General features: G+C 32.7%; 1 protein-coding gene across 6 annotated transcripts in view; it reads right to left on the minus strand.

The window, feature by feature from the left end:
- The window catches only part of CNBD1 (cyclic nucleotide binding domain containing 1), a 255,795-nt gene that overhangs the window by 35,773 nt on the left and 198,036 nt on the right, over nt 1-21,986 (minus strand). For 3 of the 6 annotated variants that reach the window (XR_008550616.1, XR_008550615.1, XR_008550614.1), the window contains exon 12: nt 12,833-12,892. Coding sequence is in view for 3 of the 6 variants with exons in the window: in XM_037504384.1 (XP_037360281.1) it covers nt 3,316-3,432; nt 12,833-12,892 (177 nt within the window). In the remaining 3 variants the exon portion in view is untranslated. Of the gene's footprint in view, nt 1-3,054; nt 3,433-12,832; nt 12,893-21,986 lie in introns of those variants that run through there. The other 3 variants (XM_037504384.1, XM_054692124.1, XM_054692122.1) reach the window with 2 other exon arrangements.

Raw genomic sequence — 21,986 nt, forward strand, 5'->3', positions numbered from 1 at the left:
TTCATAATTGTTCAACAGGATAAACTTTACTCGCTAGTTGACTACTTATTCCATTGGAAAGGTTTTTAGTGTTATTTGTTAAGTCAGGTGAGAGAGTGTGTGGATGTCCCCTAAATCATTCTTTTAATCTAATTATGAGTCTGAATATTCATATAATCAAAGAGTGAATGGGAGTTACAGGAATGGAAAAAGTGTTAAAGGAGAATGGATAATGAAGTTAAGTGAGCATTAATGATTGACAAAGGGGTTCGGAGGATATTATTAAGTAGTTGGGAAGATTCAGAATACTAAAAATTAGTATGATGATATTTAGGATGGAGGAAGATATTAATGATGAAGTTAGAAAACAAAACTAAAAAAAGTTTTAGTTCCTGCAAGATTCAGAATAGATTTGGCTTCTACATGGAAGGATGGACTGCCATTTATCAGTTTCCATCATAGGTTGTTAAAATGTGTGAATACAACTTCGTAGAAACAATGGAGTCCCTCTTCCTATTACTGTTTCAAGTACCCCCTCATTTTTTGTCTCTTGAATAACTCTGTATCCACTTATGCAACTGCATAATCATTGCTTAGTTCAAGCCCTCATTACCCTTTTGGATTATTGTTTTACTTTGCATTATTTTGTTCTTGCTTTGAATATCTTCATAGGTATAATCTTCCTAACATATGAATAATATGACATTATTTTCCTATATAAAACATTCCTGACAGGACAAAACCCAAGCCTTCAATTAGCATATATGTTTAACCATGATGTATATTTCACTCACAATCAGCAACATTATTTATGAGTTCAGTGCAAAATAAAAATGTGAGGTCTTTTGCTCATAAGTTATTAAGAATTTCAAGATGGAGGTTCCTCTCTGGTGACACGAAGGGTTAAGATGCAACCTATGAAGCTATTCTCAGCCTCTGCAGCACAGTTCAATGCCCTGGCCAGCCAGGGAGCAACCCACATTCCACAGCAGACCTCTCCTGACTCGCCTGCTGCTCCCCTCAGCAGTGTATTTCAGTCAGTCTGCCTGTACTGTTCCCCACTCTGTCTCTTGTGAGTCCTCTCACCCCCCTCATCTCTGGCCTGTACCCCAGCTCTTGAATGCATAAATAAATAAATCTTAAAAAAAAACATTTTCAAGATCTAGTGTCCAAAGCATTAATGTTAGCTTGGGGGTTTCTGAACATGAGCTCCTTTGTAATTGCACAGATTGGTCATGATCTCATTGATCATTTGTCACATCGAATTTGGGGATCGAACTTGTGCTGCACAGTGGCTGCGGACAGCTTCATATGTTGCCTCTTAACCCCTTTCGCCACCAGGGAGGTCCCAGTTCTCTCATTTTTAGACATGTGTGGGTAATAATAGATCCTGACACACATATTGTGTTTTTCCCTTCTATAATATTATTTATGCATCTTCTGTATCTGGAAAATCTTTTTAAAATATGCTTGAAAAAATGTTACTCTTCTTAAGATCTCAATTCATTTCTTTAGATATGAAAATTTCTCTGAAAAACTTAACAGTTTAATCATTGCTTTCAGGATGGCACCATAACACAAAGTATATTTATGATTGCATTTATCATGCTATTGTGTATAGTACTTACGTATTTTTTCTAAACCTGGATTAACTCCATATTTTAATCTGTCAAGCTTAGTTTAATCTGACATGGGTTAGACACTCCATAAATGTTTTTTGTAAATGATTCTTATAATGATACTAAATAATTGAAACTACGAGCCACTAATACTTATTTTCACTGCTTATAAAATTCTAACTCACTACAGATTTTGATCAAATGAAAAGTTTGTTTGGCTTGCAAGTTTTGGGACAATTTGAAGCCATTTTGTTTTTGAACCTATTTGAAATTGTCAAAATAGTGCTTTTAAATGTCCTATAAGTCAAGGTATAATATGAAACTCAGTTTCACAGCCCACTGAATCTATCCATTCCCTTACAGTAACTAGTGATGAGGAACCAAGTAATATTTTTATATTTCTATTGACATTTTAACATACTATTATATCTCAACATGTAGGATTAAATTAGAAGTTTTTCAGATACTGTATGGAAAAAAATAGCAATGAAGCATAAATTAAGTATTATGAATGGTTAATTTGAATATAAAGTGGCAAAACAGAAAGATGGTACATGATTACTTGTAGGTTTCTTTATAGATGAGGATGTTACAGGAATTAGAAGAACCCATGACTCCAAAGAAACTGCATCAAATATTCATGAAAATGTTTAAAGAGCAATATAACTATACATTTTAAATAGGTTCTTTAGAATCATGTTAAAGTTTGACATTATGAAGTTTTTTTTTTTTTTTTTGGTAAACATTGAATCTTTCTGTCCCCTAAAATTCTTATTCTGACCTTGTACTACACAGTATAATGATACTAGGAGGCAGGGGCCTTTGGAAGTGCTTAAGTCATGAGGCTGGTGCTCTCGTGAGTGGAATAAACATTCTTAACAAAAGAAAATCCACAGATTGACTTCGCCTTTTCCACCCTGTGAGCACACAGGGAAGAGCTGGCTGTGGATAAGGAAGAGAGCTCTCACCAGAACACTACCTTGCTGGCCTTGGTTTTAGACTTTCCAAACTACAGAAATGTGATAAATAAACGTTATGTTGTTTATGAGCTACCCAATCTGTAGCATTTTGTTATAGCAACCTGATATAAAACTTTAGCATGCATAGAAAATAGAAACTGCTTTGCAATCAAGTTTAAAATGGTAACAAAATTATTGATTCATAGGTTTTGAAAAGAAAAAAATAAGAAGCTTATTTTTGTTTTAATTTTATACTTAATATAATGACCCAAAACAAAGTATTTAATTTAAATATTCTAATTGGGACTTTAATGTTCAGAAATATTAAAATTTTTTGTTCCTCTAAAAATTGTTATCAAAGTTATTTTTATCTTCTTTCATGGCACAAGAGCCTAAGATAGAGAAAATCAAGAAAAAAATGAATAGAAAGAAGATTCAGTTGTACAATATTAATATAGTAATATGAATTTATTTAAAAAAATAAATTAGTAGGAAGCTTATATGAAGGAAGAAATAGAGGTGTAAAAATAATTTTCTAGACTATTATAGTGTTTTCTAATGAAAATCTAAAAAATAATAGTATTCTGTGCTGAAATTCCCAGCTTCTTGTGAGTTGGTATATTTTATAATACTTAACAAGTGATATATCTCATTTTACATATTTGGACATCTTATTCTACACTAGATTTTGATCATATTTACTTTACTTATGAAGCCATCAAGTGCAATAAAGCTCACAAGGAGCAAGCCATATGACTCTAGTAAGTAATTAGAGTATCCTTAAAGTTCCTTGGAATGCTTGTCCAGTAATGGTTCCATTTTCCAAAGCCTGGAACAATTCCATTATAGTACAAGGAGTTTTTTACTGCGTTATCCTACAAAGAAAGAATTGTAAAAAATAATCAATCCTATTATCCCCACACGTTGAAACACATGGAATTAATAGCATGAATTACATATAAAAACAAACAGAAAATCAAAAGAACAATGTCTTTAAAACACTTAAGGACAGAAATTCTAACTAAGCAAACTCCATAGAAAGTATAATATATAGGGCCTCCCTGTGGCGCAAGGGGTTAAGACCGTAGCCTACAAAGCTGTCCCCAGCCACTGAAGCATGAGTTTGATCCCTGGTCAGGGAGCTACCTACATGGTGCTGCAGACCTCTCCTGGCTCACCCACTGTTCCCCTTAGCAGTGTATTTCAGTCAGTCTGCCTGTTCTGTTCCCCACTCTGTCTCTGGTGGGTCCTCTCAGTCCCCTCTGGCCTGTACCGCAGTTCTGGTATGCATAAATAAATAAATCTTAAGAAAAATAGAAAATATAATATATATAAAACTTTCCAACAAATCTTTGACATCTGACTGGTGAGGCAACCAGAAGGGGAAGGTAGCCAAGTGGGAACAGGGAGAGAGGGGCCCAATGGTGTGTGGTGCAGGATTACTGGGCTTTGGTGGTGGCCATGAGAGTGAAAACATACATTTGTATAGGTTTGAACCTATAACTGATAAAATACATACAATGTTGTAAACCCACTTTACCTCAATAAACATAATTGGAGATTTAAAAAATAAAAACTATTTCAGCATTATATCTAGAAATTATTTCTCAGTAGAGCTAATAATATTTGTAATTTTTTTAAAAAAGGATATGAGAAATTATAAGTGAATTTATAAGATATTTTCCCTGAGATCCTGAAACTCTTTGTATGTAGTATTTAACTTATCATCTTCCCATTCCTATAAAGCAAATAATATGGAACTATTTTCCCTATTTTTATTATTTGCCAAGATCATAAACCCTATAGCAACTGGAGAAGCTTTTGTTATAATTTAAGTGCTCCATGAATATCTTTAGAACCTCTACATGTGGTTAATTCTCTATGGTGTCCCTCTTTATAAGAGGTTCAGACTTCTGTGCCTCATTGTTTCAGGGATAGCTGTGCAACTTGCATTTGGTCAATACAATGATAGAAGAAATGTGTGGCATGCAATTTCCAAGAAATTTCAGGAGCCATCATATGTTCTTGCACTCTTTTTTTGTCCATGTGAGAACAGTAATTTTGAGTTCCAGCAGAGCATAGATGTATAATATGTGCTACATAAAACAGACATGTAGTCAAACTATGCTGGACAAAGTTAGTGAGAAGTGAACTTTTGTTGTTGAAAGCCACCTATGTTCTGCAAAATACCTGTACCAGGGAAAAATTTAGCCTAATCTGGGGGGTGACATTAATACTTTAGAAACATATCTTATTCATATATGTTTTTATATGTTGAATATACTTATGAAAACTAAAAATAGAAAAGTAACAAATGATCTATATCAAGAAGGGGATAAGTTTATGTTTCATTTAAAACAGCAACCCTGAAAGAGGGGTGGGGGGTATTTGATTGACTTTTTTTAAGATTTATTTATTTATGATTACAAGAACTGGGGTACAGGCCAGAGGTGTGAGAGGTGAGAGGATTCACCAGAGACAGAGCAGGGAACAGAACAGGCAGACAGACCGAAGTACACTGCTGAGGGGAGCAGCAGGTGAGTCAGGAGAGGTCTGCTGCGCCATGTGAGTAGCTCCCTGGCTGAGGATCGAACTCACACTGCAGAGGCTGCGGACAGCTTCACAGTGTTGCGCTCAATCCCTTGCACCACCAGGGAGGCCCTGATTGACTTTTAGATGAAGTCAATAAAGGCAATTTTTAACAAGAAAAAATTATAGTTGACACCAGGACTTAAGTAAGTAATTGCATAAAATGGCATTTAAATATATATAAACATAGTTACAATTAATTTTTGGAAAATAAATATTTCACAACTATTAAAACAAAGCAAGAGTCTGAGAAAGAACTATAAAAGCAATAAGATTCAAATTAATTTAATTTGAAAGATAATACAGTTGTTGAAATTATATCAAAACTTGGAAAATAAATGTAGCATCTGTTGTTACAGTACATTTCCATTTTTGCTTTTATTTCAGTATGCATTTTTCCCCTAAATTTATGTATTTATTTTCTTACATCATTGTTCATTTTTGTACATTAATTGGTTACTCCCCTCAGGGGTAGTACCCATAGTTGACCCAGCACAAAAACAGCCAGAAACCATCACCATAGTCCCTTGTTCAGTGTTATTATATTATTCTGTGCAGCATATTAATTTAATCATTTGAGGACTTTTTTTCCCACTTAACATCCTATAGTTAGGTTATTTTCCATTTAATTGGCACAATGGAAAATATTAGATATTAAGTTTATTAACTTTTTCCCCCTGAGTCTTGGATAACTAAAACAGTACCAATTAAAAGAGAGAGACTGGGCAGTAAACAGATACTGCAAAGTAGGAATCCAAATAGTTCAGGATACATTTATATTAATTTTTCTATTAATATAAATTAACAAGCAGCACTAATATAGATTTACAATAAAAAGAAGAGATATACAGATGTAAGTTGTTACATTAAAAACTGAACATACGGAAGCTTGAGAATTCCCAAATTGAGGCTTGGAGAGGCTAAGTACCTGTTGAGTCATATAGCTCTAAAGGGGTAAAGTGAAGATATGAATTTGATTCAATCTTTTCCTTATGTTACCACAAAACAAAAGCTCTAAATTTTGCAAAATCCCATTTAAGTAGTTAAAAAAAACCTAAAAAGCTTATGATCTGAAATTAATGACTGCAAAGCAAAAAGGAGAAAAAATGTTGAGCAAAAAAAATGAGAACGTTCCTGTTTCTTCAAGAAGCTGTTCAGAGCCCCCTCTGTTATTTCAGCATCAACCAACCATATGGAAACCATTCTCTATATCTTCCCCTTCACTGAATTGATCATAAATATTTTCCTATTAAAGATCCATTATAAACTAGGAGTTGGAAAATTCTATTTTAACAACATTCATTTTATTCTTTGTGTTCTTAATTTACTTTGCTAGATACAATTTTTGGAAGGCTATGTCTTAAAACTAATTAAAGTTATTGACATATTGTTGTGTTAGACTTGGTAATATGGGTGTTACTACTTATTAAATTTAGGCCATTAAGCTTTAATTACCAAAGACACATAACATGGAAAAAAAATATCTTTTTAATACAATTTAATACTGTTTAAATCAAGAAGTGTGAAGCTTCCAACTTTGCTTTTTCTCAAGATTGCTTTGGCTATTCAGGAGGGCCTTCTGGGTTTCCATGTAAGTTTTAGAATTGTTCTATTTCTGTGAAAAATGCTGTTGGGTTTTTCATAGGGATTTCATTGAATGTATATTTTGATTTAGGTAAGATGGACATTTTTGTTTGCTTGTTTAAATTTTTTATTGGGGTACTGTTGGCTACATCACTATTAGTATTTTGTAAATATAGGATCCCCCCTCCTTCAAGTGTAGGTAGTTACTGTAAAGCACCTACCACCAAAGCATCCATAGTCCACCACCAAGTTCCTTGTGTCCCTCGCCCTACTTTGTTCTTGCTCATCCACTCTCTTTTCCTCTATGGATGTAAGATGAACATTTTAACAATATTAACTTTCCAATCCATGAATACAAAATATCTTTCCATTTATTTCAGATTCTTTCATAAATGTCTTACAGAGTCTGTGTTCAAATCTTTCACCTCCTAAGTTATACTATTTCTATGCATTTTAATCTTTTTGAGGCAACTGAAAATGGTTTTGTTATTAGTTTCCTTTTCTAATATTCATCATTAGCATATTATGAAAAGCAACTGATTTTTATATATTGATTTATTTTTACATATTTTTATATATTGTAACTTTACTAACTTTGTTATATGTAATTTTTTTGATCTCTAGAATTTTCTATATATAATGTTACTTCCAAATAGACACAGATTTACCTCTTTCTTTCCAATTTGGATGCATTTTATTTCTTTTCAAATCACTATCAAACAGGGAGTAAACATGTAAAAACATATAGACAACAACTTAATAGAAAAAAGCAAATAATCCAATTAAAATGGGAAGGAAAACTAAACAGACATTTTTCCAAAGGAAATATGCAAATGAACAACAGCTACATGAAAAAGTGTTCAATATCACATCACCAAAAAATTCAAACCAAAGCCACGATGTGATATCACCCCTAAACTGTTAGAATACCTATAATAAAAAAGTCAAGAGATGACAAATACAAGATGACAAATACTACTTTTCTCCACTAGGCTGTGGAGAAAAGGGAACCCTTGGGCACTCTTCCTGGGACTATAAATATGAGCAGCCACTCTGAAAACAATATGAAGATTTATTTAATTGTATCCTTGATTCTGTAGACAGGGGAAGTAGCACTCAATAAATATCAATAAACTGTGTAAGTTTTCTTTGTTTTGATATTTCAGGACATGATGAGTTATTTGAATTACCTAAATGGGAATCCATTTTCCTACTGAATATCTGCATTAAAATTCTAAATATGGTTTGAAAATTAATATGGAATGATAACTTCAGATACTGTGAAAAGTAATTACATTCCAATTCTTTGTAGTGATTTTATTTGCTCCAGTTCATTTTGTTAAATGGATTTCTACTCTGATTTACAATCATTTTATTACTTCATTCCAAATGATTATATTAACAAAAAAATCTCAGAATAAATGTGAGTAAAAAATACAGATTGCAGTATTATTATGATATCAATTTTAAGTTCAAAATATTAAATGGTGCAAATATCTTATGAAAGAAATGCAAAAGCATTACAAAGGTATTTATTTATCAAATTACCATTTTTCCAGTTCTACATTGGAGCTAACTTCAAGTATTTATTGATTCCCTTTATGTTCAACACATAGATTCTGTTTTATATGGTTAATATTTGCAAGTACTTTAAAATATAGATTAAAGAGAGAGAAAGATGTGTGCACAGAATGATTTTTCAGTGGATAGCAAAGTATGTAATTGTAAATTACAGATAATAAGTATCCATTAAGAAGTGCACCAGTGAAAGTTAGGGGTAAGGAATCTAGGAGTGTTTGATAGAGTGTGATGGATGCTGAGACTTGAAGGGAGATTAGTGTCTGAAATTGGTTAAGCCAAGTGAGGGAAAGCACAGAGAATAAAGTCTAAATAGAATTTGTGATGGAAGAGTAAGAAAACTAAACTGAATGAATGGTCAGATAAAAACTTGAGAAGGAACACTAAGCACAAAAAGCTGAATGTTTGATTGAGGAGTTCAAACATGCTCAGAATAGCAAAGCAGTTCCACTAGAGACAGGAATGGCGAGGAAATAGGGCAGCAGGTATGACTGGCAAATATTGTCAAAATGAGTAAAATAAGCCAGTATATATGCCAAACATATTTCATTAGAAAAGTTAACTTAGTGTAACTGGAAAGAATACACAGAAAGAATGCTGGTAAATTTACAATTTGGGGTATAGCTATTGTCAATACTGCAAATTATTATTTCCCCCATATGGAGATTTCTAAAAATAAAAAAAAAACATATCTTATGATCCAGCAATACTATTTTAGTTATCTACCTAAAGAAAGCAAAAATACCAATATAAAGGGATATATGCCCTCCTATCTTCATTGCAGCATTATTTACAATAGCCAAGCTATGGAAACAACCTAAGTGCCCAAAGACAGATGACTGGATTAGGAAGATGTTGTCTATATACACAATGGAATACTATTAAGTTATAAAACATATAAAGTATTGACTTCTGCTGCAATAGGAATGGAACTGGACAGAACTATACTAAGTAAATTAAGTCAGAAGAAGAAAGACAAATACTGGGTGGTGTCACTTATGTGTGGAATATAGAGAAACAAAACCAAGGGACACTTAACAACAAACCACAAAAAGCTGACTGTAGGTCTGAGTTTACCAGTGGGTTGGAGGGCAAGTGAGGAGGGGGCACAATAGACTATCACAGAGAGTTTGGTGGTGGATGTGGTGTGGTAACATACAACTAAAGGGTGTGATCCTATACCTCTAAATAATATACAATGTTGTAAACTAATTTTGCCACAATTAAAATTTCATTTTTTCTTAATCTTTCATAATAGTTTTAAGTGGCTACCTCCCCTCTCCTGATTCCAGTCCTCCAACAAGTCCTGACAGAAAGCCTCCCTATCTCTTCAGTAATTCCTTTATTCTCTGGAAGTTTTAAAATAAAAAATCAGTTTCCTAAGGTCTAGTTGTTAAATCAGGGTTGTGTAAGTACATAATCACACAAATGCCAGGAGTCAATTTGTTTTGCAACTGGTTCATTTCCCATGAAAGCTGACTATGTGCACCTCTTCCCCAATGTGCAGTGACAGCATGTTGGGAGCTTGAAATTGGTTATGATGAGAATATTCCATTAAAATTGGAAAATGCTATAAATCAAGGTTTTTTTTTTTTTTGGTTTAGTAGGGGAGGGAACAGTTTGTTAAACATTGATTAAGGCAACATTGTGTACAACTATGTATTTTTCTATACACTGCAAAAATATTTTAGTTACAGTTTTTAATAAAACAACTAGAAGTCTATAGGGTACTTATAAAATTTAAGGCTGATAGGCTAGAATGCATAAACATGAAAGTTCACAGTCCCTTTTTAATGCACATGTAACATCCACCAATTATAAAGTCTCACGTGTTACTTCACAAGAGATTTTAAAAATGTCTAGGCATTCCAATGGTCCTTTGCTATATGTGTGTGTATACATAAATATACATACATACATACATACATACACACATAGATCATACATACACATGCATAAATACATGCATATATAAAGAAAGGCAATCAAAGTTGAGTTCCATGACAACTTCTTGCCTCTAGAACAGACATTCTTCCAGGATCAACCATAAAATGTTAGGTAACAAGATATATTTTTAGCAAGAATTACTGTGACAGATGAACTTGCATAGTTGACAAATAATCTAGATTTTAGGACTTGAGAGGAGAACAAGTCTCGGGTATAACTCTGTGAATCATTTTTCAATAAACTGCTTCTTTTGAGAGTTCCAAGATTCATTTTCTCAACATGTGAGGACATTGTTTCTGACCACAGGGAATCATTAAAAAACAAAACAAAACAAAACAATAGCTTGAATGAAGGGACTTGAGTGTCCAGAATTCTAGGGATTTTCTTATCATAGATTTAGAATGATATCCACAAAGTTATTCTGGGCAGTAAAAACTCTTTCTGGTACTATGTATATCATTCATTCATTCACCTTCATTATTATTGTGTTCCCATTATATGATTGGCACTGTGGCTGTCAATTCTTTCCCTTTTTAAGATTACAGTCTAGTATTGAAACTGAAAATAAGCAGTTACAAATCAGTTCAAGTAAAGATGTTTCGGATAAGAGAAGGAATAATAAACTTTTAAAGAATTGGAAGAGGTTCAGTACAGCAGGAGATTTTGGTAGGGACAACATTATTGTAAAAACACATGCGAATGTTTAAAAAAGATTTAGACTTCTAAGAGAGATTGGAACTTACTCAAATACCTTCATTTATTTTTGTGTACATGATTAAAGAAGTAGTCAATTTTTATTTCAGAATGACCTATACTTTAAAAGGAAAATACTACATATTTTAACAATAAAATTAACCTTATTTTTTTGGAAATTATAATTTTGGAGCAATCCCAAACCAAATGGGAACTAAATCAATGCTCATTGACTGACAATAATATGATAAGAACTGGCTTAGTAAGAACACAAGAATATGATAAGAACTGGCTTAGTAAGAACACAGAAGTAGGCATTAATCAAGACAAAAGCAAACTATCACTTTGTCCAAGATTGCATCATTGCAGATAGTTAAGGGAGGTGGGAATTCATCCCATGCTTTGTTTCGCTGTTCCTCTCTTAACAGATATAAACATTTGGCAAGTTTTCGTGACATATTTGTTCTTACTAAATGAGTCAGTGTCCCCATCCTACCCTTCACACCTACAACAGAGTGGGAAAATATTGATACATAGCAGACTTAAAGTTACAGAGTAGTTATTCAGCATTTATCTGTGGTATTCCAATATCCAAAACCTAACATTGAACTGTTTGAATAGTCACTATTCTTTCTTCTATTTATTTAAGAAGTTCACTGGAGTGTTTTTAATATAATATCATATTTAAAATCTCTGCTGCCATTTTTACTTTCTCTTGATGGCTCAGACCACATTAATCTACCAAAAATAGAGATTGTTACTTAAATGGTGGTACTTTAAAAGGTATTTATCTTAAATTTTTATGTTGTATCCTTTAAAATTTTTCTACATTTTTTAAAGATTTATTTATTTATGCATATAAGAGCTGGGATACAGGCCAGAGATGTGGGGGGTGAGAGGATTCACCAGAGACACAGTTGGGAACAGAACAGGAAGCCTGACTGAAATACTGCTGAGGGGAGCAGCGGGCGAGACAGGAGAGGTCTCCTTCACCATGTGGTTTCTCCCTGGCTGGCCGGGGATCGAACTTGTGCTGTAGAAGACGTGGATTTCTTCATAGTGCGGTGCTTAACCGCTTGCACCACCGGGGAGGCCCTAAAATTTTTCTACATTAAAAAAAATAATGGCGATTGTGTTCTTGGTTGTACTACAATCCACAGTTATCTATTTTATTGTTATTTTTAAATACACTTAAAGTCAAAAGTAAAACTTTAAAGGGTTTCACCCACTCAGTGTATTTTATAGAAGGTAGTAAGTATGGTGCAGATAGCAATGATGAGGATGGTGATGAAATTAATGATGATCCTTGCAGTCATTTACTGCAGTGTCAACAATTTGGATTAATAGCAGTGTGAAAATCACCATAATTACTAATTTTTCCTTTGACATATAAATCATCAAATAGAGATATCTTTATCCTTACTTGCCAGTACATTCTATAGTCTTTGTAGGAAGCACTATAAATTGCAAAGAATTCAATCATTCTGGAATTGGGCAAATCCAAGTCAGAGTACTGGCTCTTATACTATCTGTGTTACTTGAACTAGTTCCTAAATCTCCACAGTTCTTATTTTTCTCTTCCATAAAATAAGAAAAGCAATAATAGTAGTTAAAGAGGTTATATGATACAGCACATTTAAGATGCTTAGCACATGGTACATAATATATATTTTCTCTAAATTTGGAGGAAACATTTATTTTAAATGTCTCTTACAAGACAAATATTATAAAGAATTAAACAATATACTTCCAATAGAAACGTTTTCTTTAATATCCATCTACTAAAATTGCTTCTTTTTCCCTAATATCTTAATCTCTAAAAGTACAGTTTAACATAAAGAAGAATGATTAGTTAACTATTTGTTGCAATATATAGTACCATACCTTGAAATTTTTCCATTCCTTTTTTTTCTCCTTTTGCAAAAATTCACTTTTAACATCCTCCTATATAAAACATAAGGATTCACTAAATGAGCCTATATTATTAGTAGTACTAGAAATATTAAAAATCATTTAGCATTTTGCATTATTATTCAAGTACAAATATTTTATAATCTAAACAAACCCTGAATATATGTAACTGTGGAGATGAGTAGCTTACTTGAGCAATGCATCAGATTTGAAGACAGTCAGATCTTCACAACACACAGGGTCTTGAAATATGGATATGGTTCTTTCTATTTGTATCTCATAATGAATGCTTGTCAAACATATAGATAATTAAATGTATATAAATAAACACACAAAGTCTTTCCAGATATACTTGTATCTTAAGAACATTTCCATTTTATAGGACAAGAAAAAAGCTATGAAAGTTAGAACTGACCCCATTTATTAAATAAAGATATGACCAACATAACCTCTATGTTCTCTGTAACACTTAGATTATCATTCTATTTCTTCTGTGTATATCATCCTTTCTATTATTATTTATAAATTCAAATTGTGAACATGAGTGAATATAGAGCCCTATATAAATTTAATTAATGTTTATATAATATGTATACAAAAATTTAAAATCAAACAAATACATATTAACAGTTTCCCACAGAAATTTTAGTTATCAAATGTAAAAAGATTATTTTTACCTTTTGGAAGGACAAAATTACATGTCGATTACATTCTACATATTTTATATTCACATGGCTACACATGTGAATATAAAAACAGATATCTTAAGCAGAAAAAAGTGCATCACTTAAATCAAACTGTTCCTATAAAGGCCTGTACTAGAACCTTAATGCCTGTGTATAAAAAAAAATTCAAATTATAGTAAATTTGGTTTTATACATTTCATATATAATAAGTATATTAAAGACATAATGTACAACAGCTTCTTTTTATTAAGAAATATGGTCTTTCTCATGAAATAGTAAGGTTCTATGTGTTCAACAATAGGAACAGTAACTTGTCATAGAATAAAATAATAAGCTAAATTAATGACTAAATCAGTCACATGTACTATTCTTTACACTAAACATATATGAACTCAAACTACAATAAACCTAATTCAAATTTTGGTAATTCTGAAGCCATATAAGTATAATCACTTTATTCATTACTTATATTTTTGCTCTAGCATTCAGAAAATATCAGTTTACAATGATTTCTGGACAATAAATGCTGTATAAAACAACTTTTTTTGAGATTTGTAATAGTTTGGCAATCTTTTTTGATTGCCAAAAAAAGATTGTATTATGTAATGACTCCCAGTATGAATTAGGATTAATTTTAGTGGCTGTGGCTTTGCTGACATTTGTATGATTTCTTCATACAAGGATAATCTGCTGGATAACTTCACTTTGGAGAATAACTAATGACCCCATTCTCTTTTTGGCATTCTAAATGAGACATCTCTCAATGAAAACAAAAACCAGATGTTCAACATTTGCCGATGTCCAGGGTGACACACTAAACACATACAGGGAGCAGAAACCCTAGATCCTCTCATATGCATAGAAATGCTGACAAGTAAGTAAGATTTCCTAGTAGTATCCTTTGATTTTTTTTAATGGTTGAATTTTGTTCATGTATTAGATAATAATATCTTCCCACATTCAAGTCTCTGCACTTTTATCCAAATTAGTTTTCTTTCAAAAATTATAGTAATAACCCATTAGATTTTAATCCACAGGTTTTTTCATACTATTTCTATGTAAAAGAATACAGTAAGACTACTCTAACATGCAAAAATAATTTATCTGCACTATCTAAACAAATACATAAATTAACCTTTTTTTTTTCCAAAAAGTTCAAGTGACTTATTCCATTATTCCTTTTTAGCCAACTCAACTATCATAGTCTTGGTGTATACTTTGCTAAAATATCTGACATTGTACCATAATACTTTCTCCCTACAAGAAGTTTTGTAAAGGCAATGAGTCACTTGCCTTCCTTATTATTCTATTTCCAAAGCCTATATTAGAGGAGATGGTAGGTGCTCAATAACATTTTTTTAATAAATGAAAGAGGAAAGAAATCAAGCCATTTGCTTGTCTCCTTTCCTTCATTTTGTCTTTTTAGGGGGGGAGGTCCATCCATATCCAGTCACACAGTATTTTCAATTAGATAAGCAAAGAACATCATTCAGCTGAATTAAGGTTTCACTCTAACCAATTCTTTTATTTATTTATTTATTTATTTATATTAAAGATTTATTTATTTATACAAGCACTGGGTACAGTCAGAAGTGTGGGAGGATGAGAGAATTCACCAGAGCCAGAGCGGAAAGCAGAACAGGCAGACTGACGAAGTACACTGCTGAGGGGAGCAGCAGGAGGCAGGAGAGGTCTGCACGCCATGTGGGACCCTCGCCCAGCAGCCGGGGTTCGAACTGGCACTGCAGAGGCTGTGGGCAGCTTCACAACCAATCGTTCAACCGCTGTTCCTCCGGGAAGGCCCTCTAACCAATTCTTTTATAAGTGATATTTTAGCAACAATATTTTTAATTGAAATATAAATTACATACATTCTTTTTTTTTTTAAAGGTCTTCAGGAGAAGAAATATGTGTTTTGGTTTTTTTTTTTTAAAGATTTATTTATGTGTTTATTTATTTATGTATTTTTTTATACAAGCACTGGGTACAGGCAGAAGTGCAGGAGCAGTCGGGGATCGAACCGGCACTGCAGAGGCTGCGGGCAGCTTCGCAACCCAGTGCTCAACTGCTGCGCCACTGGGGAGGCCCTACATACATTCTTATATTTTCTGTTTAATGAGTTTTGACAGTTCAAAACAAGATAAAGAAACTATTACCTAGAAAATCCCTGCATAATTGTTTTCAAACCCCTTTTCATAGAGGCAATCACTTTCTGTTGTAGGTACTGTAGACTATTTTTGACTGCTTTACTATGAAATAATACAATATGTTCTTTTTGTTTTCAGTTTTGCATTTAATTTCATAAGTGATGATGAACATTTTTTCATGTCTGTTGGCCATCTGCATTTCTTCTTGGATAAGTGCTTATTTAGTTCTTCTGCCCATTTTTTTATTGTTTTGTTTTGTTTTTTGTGGAATTGTATGAGCTCTTTGTAGATCTTTGACATCAACCCCTTATCAGATGTATTGTGTACAAATATTTTCTCCCATTCTGTAGGGTGTTTCTTCATTTTTTTTTTTTTGTTTTTGTTTTAAAGATTTATTTATTTATTTATACAAGCAATGGGTACAGTCTGAAGCACAGGAGGGTGAGAGAATTCACCAGAGCCAGAGCAGGGAACAGAACAGGCAGACTGATGAAATACACAGCTGAGGAGAGCAGCAGGCGCGGCAGGAGAGGTCCGAGCTCCATGTGGGACCCTCACCTCGCCGGCGTCTGGGGATCGAACCGGCGCTGCAGAGGCTGCGGGCAGATTCGCAGCCCAGCGCTAAACCACTGCCCCACCGGGGAGGCCCTCTCTTCATTTTTGTTGCTGTCTCTTTGACTGTACAGAGATTTTAGTTTGATGTAGTCTCCATTGTTTATATTCTCATTTGTTTTCCTTGCTGCTTCAGATGAGTCCTCAAAGATGTTTCTGAAGTTTCTGTCATGGGGTATTTTGCCTGTGTTTTCTTCTATAAGTTTTATGTTTTCTGGTCTTACATTCAAGTCTTTTATCCACTATCAACCACTGACAAGATAGCTTTTAACATAAATTATGAAATTTTATTAAACATAGAGGTAAATTTAAGAAATTACTAATAGTTCATCATTGATTTCTAGATGAATTAAAAAAAAGAACATAATGGAACATGAAAAACCATGTTAGCATATTTTATTTAGGCCATACCTCTTTTTATTTACATATATGTGACCACTGAATAATGTTTATTGATATGCCTGTATATGGATTTTCAATATAATTATTTTTTAACTTAGTGGTAGGAAGAAGAAATATTAAGGAACAAGCACAGTAGTTTTTAATTTCAGTTACCTGCTATATTCCATTCTTGAAAGATATGGGTCAAGACCTGGAAAAAGTCACTCTCTAATCAAGAGGTTTAAGTGTTCATTGCAGTACTATCTACAAGAGCCAACCTGTGGAAACAACTTAAGTGTTCAAGGATAGATAAATGGATTAGGGAGATGTGGTATACATACATAATGGAATATTCAGCTATTAAAAGAAAAGATGAGATCTTGGCATTTGGGACAATATGAATGGAAGTGGAAGAGATTATTCTAAGGAAAATAAGTCAGAAGAAGAAAGACAATGCCAGAAGTTTTCACTTATATGTGGAATATAAAGAAAGCAGCAGAACAGACTAAACCAAATCCAAAATCAATCCTTGAAATCTGACAGCAGAACTGAGGTTACTGGAAGTGGAGGGTGGGAGTGCCTAGCCAAGTGGGGAGGAAGTTCAGTGGACTGTGGTAGAGAATTACTGGGACTTTGGTGGTATGATAACATACTTTTGAAGACATGTGAACATATATTCCTAAAACATATAGTGTTGTAAACCAATACTACCTCAATAAACATCACTAAAATTAAATAAGTAAAAATTAAATGAAATTAAAAACATAATTTTTGAGAAAGTATTAAAGATAATGTAGAAAGATATTAAAGATAATGTAGAAAGTCCACAGTTTTAACACTACTTGCTTCACTCCTTAAGGTATTTTGTAACTGTAATCTAAAAATAGATTATGAAATACATTAAAGGAAAGGAATTTTCACATTTTTTAATTCCCTTGTTCTCCAGAATCTAGGACAAAGGTTTTCATAGTAATGTAGGAGTACTATGGAAGCTTGCTAAAGACTAAAGCTAAAATTTTTAGACAAAAATTGTTGTTTTTCAACCCAAATGCCCAAAAATAGATGACTGGATCAAGAAGATGTGGTACATATACACAATGGAATATTACTCAGCAATCAAAAAAGATAAACACATGCAGTTTGCAGCAACATGGATGGAGCTAGAAGGGATCATGCTCAGCAAAATAAACCAGAAAGAAAAAGAAAAATACCGGATGGTCTCACTCATAGCAGGAATTTAGAAAACCTAAATAAAAGACCAGGAAAAAGACTAAACAAGCAACTATAAACCAGAGACACACTATGGCTGGGCGGGGGGGGGGGGGGGAGGGCGTGCGGATTACAGAGGAGCGGGAAGAGGAATTGTATGGGAAATATAACCAAAATGAAAATACATACATTGTACAAAGATGAAAAATGATGTAAGGATTACATAAAATAAAATATTAAAATAAAAAAATTGTTTTTGCCATTTTAACATAACATTTGTGAATAAGTAAGGTTAGGTTTGCTTAATATTCATCTTTTCTAAGCATTAATTACTTTAAAATTATATTTTCATCATGCTTCAAAATAATTTAGAACAATTAAATCATTTCTTTTATTTTTATAGCAAGTTATTTTTGTTAATCAGTAAGATAACTTTTTATTGTAATGAGAATTAAATGAATCAGCAAATTCAGATTTGCTTTATTTTTCTGGAGAGAATTATAATAAAAATATATATTAAACACATTTTATTTCTTCTGATAATGGTAAATTTCATTGTTTTTTCAGATTATGTACAACATTGCCTACTCATCTGAGATGTAGGCGCCACCTTGTATTTGTACATGTTGAAATATTAAGCATTGTGTTTAATCTTCAAGTATAAAGGTGTAATCCTTTTGGAAAATACTATGTATCTGTATCTTTGTAAATCCATAACATAGTATCAATTTTCATTTTTTGAATGACCTATTATCTAATATCGGCCTAATTTCTCCTTCCACCAACTTTCAGCATTTTCACAAAAGGATAACCCCTCTTCTAAGGCTCACTAGGAAAGGAAACAGGAAAATCTTCCAAGAGTTTGTGTACATTCCCAGGCAGGTTTATTGCAGGAATTCAGGTTGCTATTCTCAGTTATATTGTTATTATTTACTGCTTTCCTATCTTTTCTCACAAGCGATACACCATATCTGTTTAAAAAGCCATGCTTCCAAAGAAAGGGCTGGGGTCTTCTTCTGCATTCAGCAAAATGTTTCCAGCTTGCTTGTGCTGATTATTTTGTGTTTGCTGTCAGAGGGAATAACAAAAATAATGTACCAGAATTTTACATTAGCAACTAGGGAATTTGGTAATATGTTTATGTTTTTGGCTGTGAAGTAGAAGCAGTCTGCCATACTTCATGAAATTTGTGACCTTCATGCTGCCCTTGTACACACGGGCTAGGCTATACTGAGAAACTCCAGATGTGACAGATGTATGAATCCCACTGTGCTGATCTTTATTCTGGAGGAAATCCCAGCATATTCTGGCCAGAGAAAGGTGAAAGGAAGTACTTAGGGTTACATCATGTACCACATTAAGTCCGGGAGCAATAATGAATAGTTTGTTTTATTTATTTGCATTTGAGATTTTTAAGACAACACCCATTGTGAAATGCCACAAGGCATCTGTATCATGAAAAATAAACAAAATGCTAAAAGCTAAAAGTCGTTTTTAATTAACATATCAATTACAAAAAGCTTAACTGAACAGATGTCGCTGCTTTGTGCCCAGAAGTTCAATGAACTCGAGCTCTGTCAGGTCGAGAGAAAAAAATAAATAGTGCAACAAACTAAAGGCCTTGGGACTCTTAATGAGAGCACTCTTGTTGATTTTACCCTTTGTGACTACACATAACTATAGGTATCCTTACCAAAACATGAAGGGCAATGTCCTATGGAGATTTATAGATATTTCAAATCTATTACTGAGGAAAGCACATTTGTATTACATTATTTCAATATGTGTGTATGGAACTCACCAAACAAAGTACACCTGGGAAGGGTAACCAGAATCAAATGCTGCTTATATATCGCCTACCTATTTTTTGCATGAATAATTTTTATAAAACATAAGCTCTATACCTTTTTACAGAAAAACCTCAGTGGAATCTTAGTGATTGTAAGAGGAGATTTGGCGACACAAAAATCAAGCCACTTGTAAAACATGACACCATACGATGACTCTTCTACCATAAATATCTATCATATTCTCTCCACCTCCACCTATGTATTCCTTACTAATTTAATAATTCATGTGGTGATCACAGTAGATAGATCATCTCACCACTTCCTGTGCTGTACATCTGGGAAAGGCTGCCCATTCTTTAGGGCTTAGGGAAAATGCTATATTCTTTATGTAGAATCACTCCAATGTATTTCTCCATAATTTCTACCTTCAGCATTAGCTGTCCCTTTCTCTGGTCCCATTGTTTTTGGTAAGAATGCATTCTAACCTCACTACAGTGGCTCAGAAAGTCAGAGGTTGGTTAGATTATGATTTATGACATCTGGGATAGGCTGCCAAATTTCCTGATGTAGTTAAGGAAACAGACTCTTGCTATCTTCTTGCTGCACCATCTGTTTGTGTGCAGCATGATGACAATATGGCCCCTTCTTTTCTCACAGCCTGTGTTCCATGCTGGAAGAATGGGAAATGCCAAAAACATTTTGCTACTCAGAGATATTTCTTTAAATGTCAAGCCCTCTAAATACTTCGTTGTTGGGAATGAAACCACATGATCAATTCAACTGCAAGAAGTTTGAAAAGATAAATATTTTTTAAATTTCTGAATTTAAACTACAGAAGACTGAAAACATAAATATGTAAATGGCTCCATAATGTCTCTCCAACTGCCATAAAACCAATCAATTTGTTATTGATTACAGGTAATACATTAATTATGATCAAGTCTGTCTTTAATGCTGAGTCTCTCGAAGAAAAGGACTGTAACTTTAATAATATTATCCTTCATGTTAGGAATAATTTTAGATTATATTTATAGAGTGGATAGATCTAAGGCAAAGATACTTTTATCAAAATCTTAGGCTTTGAAATAAGACACAAGCGTTCTATACGCTGGGGAAGGTAATCTGAAATAAACCAGTTTTGATTAAATCAAAATAAAATTCCCATAGCCTAGAAAAAAGTTAATACTCTCTAAAGGAAAATAACATTATTCAGAGGCTTTATAGTGCCAAACTTTCCTTTTAAGAGACATTGTATCATAATTCTTTCCTACAAATTATGTATAAGAGCTCTATTAGTTTCACATATAGCTAATTCTCAGTATTGTTATTCTTTTCAGTTTATTACATATATAGCAATATTTCATTATAGTTCTATAACTCAATAACTTGAAAATTACATTAAGCATCTTTTCATGTGCTTTTGGATAATTGTATATCTTGTTTTCTTCAATGAGTTAAAAACTTTGCTTAGAAAATGTTTTAATTAGTTTTTATTACTTTTTTCCCCTTTGTAAAAGATGTTTTTTAAATTCTGGATGAAAGTCCTTTATTAGATATATATTTTTGCAAATATGTTCTAGTATGTGGTTACTTTTATATTTTATTATTTTTATATTTTATTAACTATGTTTTTAATATAAGTTTTATTGAGATATAATTTGAACACAATAAACTTTACACTTTAAAATAAAAAATGTATGAAAGCTCAGTGTTTGGGTTTTTTTTTTGTATAATCACAGGGTTTTATAACCATCAATATTATCTAATATTAGAAGAGCAGTCATTTTTATTTTTAGTTGATTTTAATATTTTTATATTGTTAATGTTTTCTCCTACCTAACCCTCATTTACAGGTTGTAAAGGTTTTCTCCTGATACTTTCCATTTTCTGCATGCATATATATGATAGGATAAAGGACAAGGTTTGTATTTTTTCATACATATATACAGTATTTCCAGGACAGTTTGTTGAAAAGATTATCCTTTCCTTATTAAAATATCTTGGCAACTTTTTTATGTGTATGAGATTATTCTATATTGTACATTCTACTCCATTGATTCATACGCCTGTTCTTATGCCAATATCATTTGGTCCACATAGCTTAGCCATATGACTTGAAATCTGGTTCATTTGTTTCTCATTTGTGCTCATCTTTTTTAATGCTTTCATACATTTCAAAATTGTTGTTGGCTATTTTGTGTACTTTGAATTTCTGTATAAATTTCATAATCGACTTGTCACTTCTATATTTATTTACCGCCATAGAAATTTAAGTCTTCAAACTATATTTATAAAAGCTTGA

This window comes from Talpa occidentalis, unplaced genomic scaffold (genome assembly GCF_014898055.3).
Source record: "Talpa occidentalis isolate TD23 unplaced genomic scaffold, MPIMG_talOcc4v2.1, whole genome shotgun sequence".
In the NCBI taxonomy this organism is placed as follows: Eukaryota; Metazoa; Chordata; class Mammalia; order Eulipotyphla; family Talpidae; genus Talpa; species Talpa occidentalis.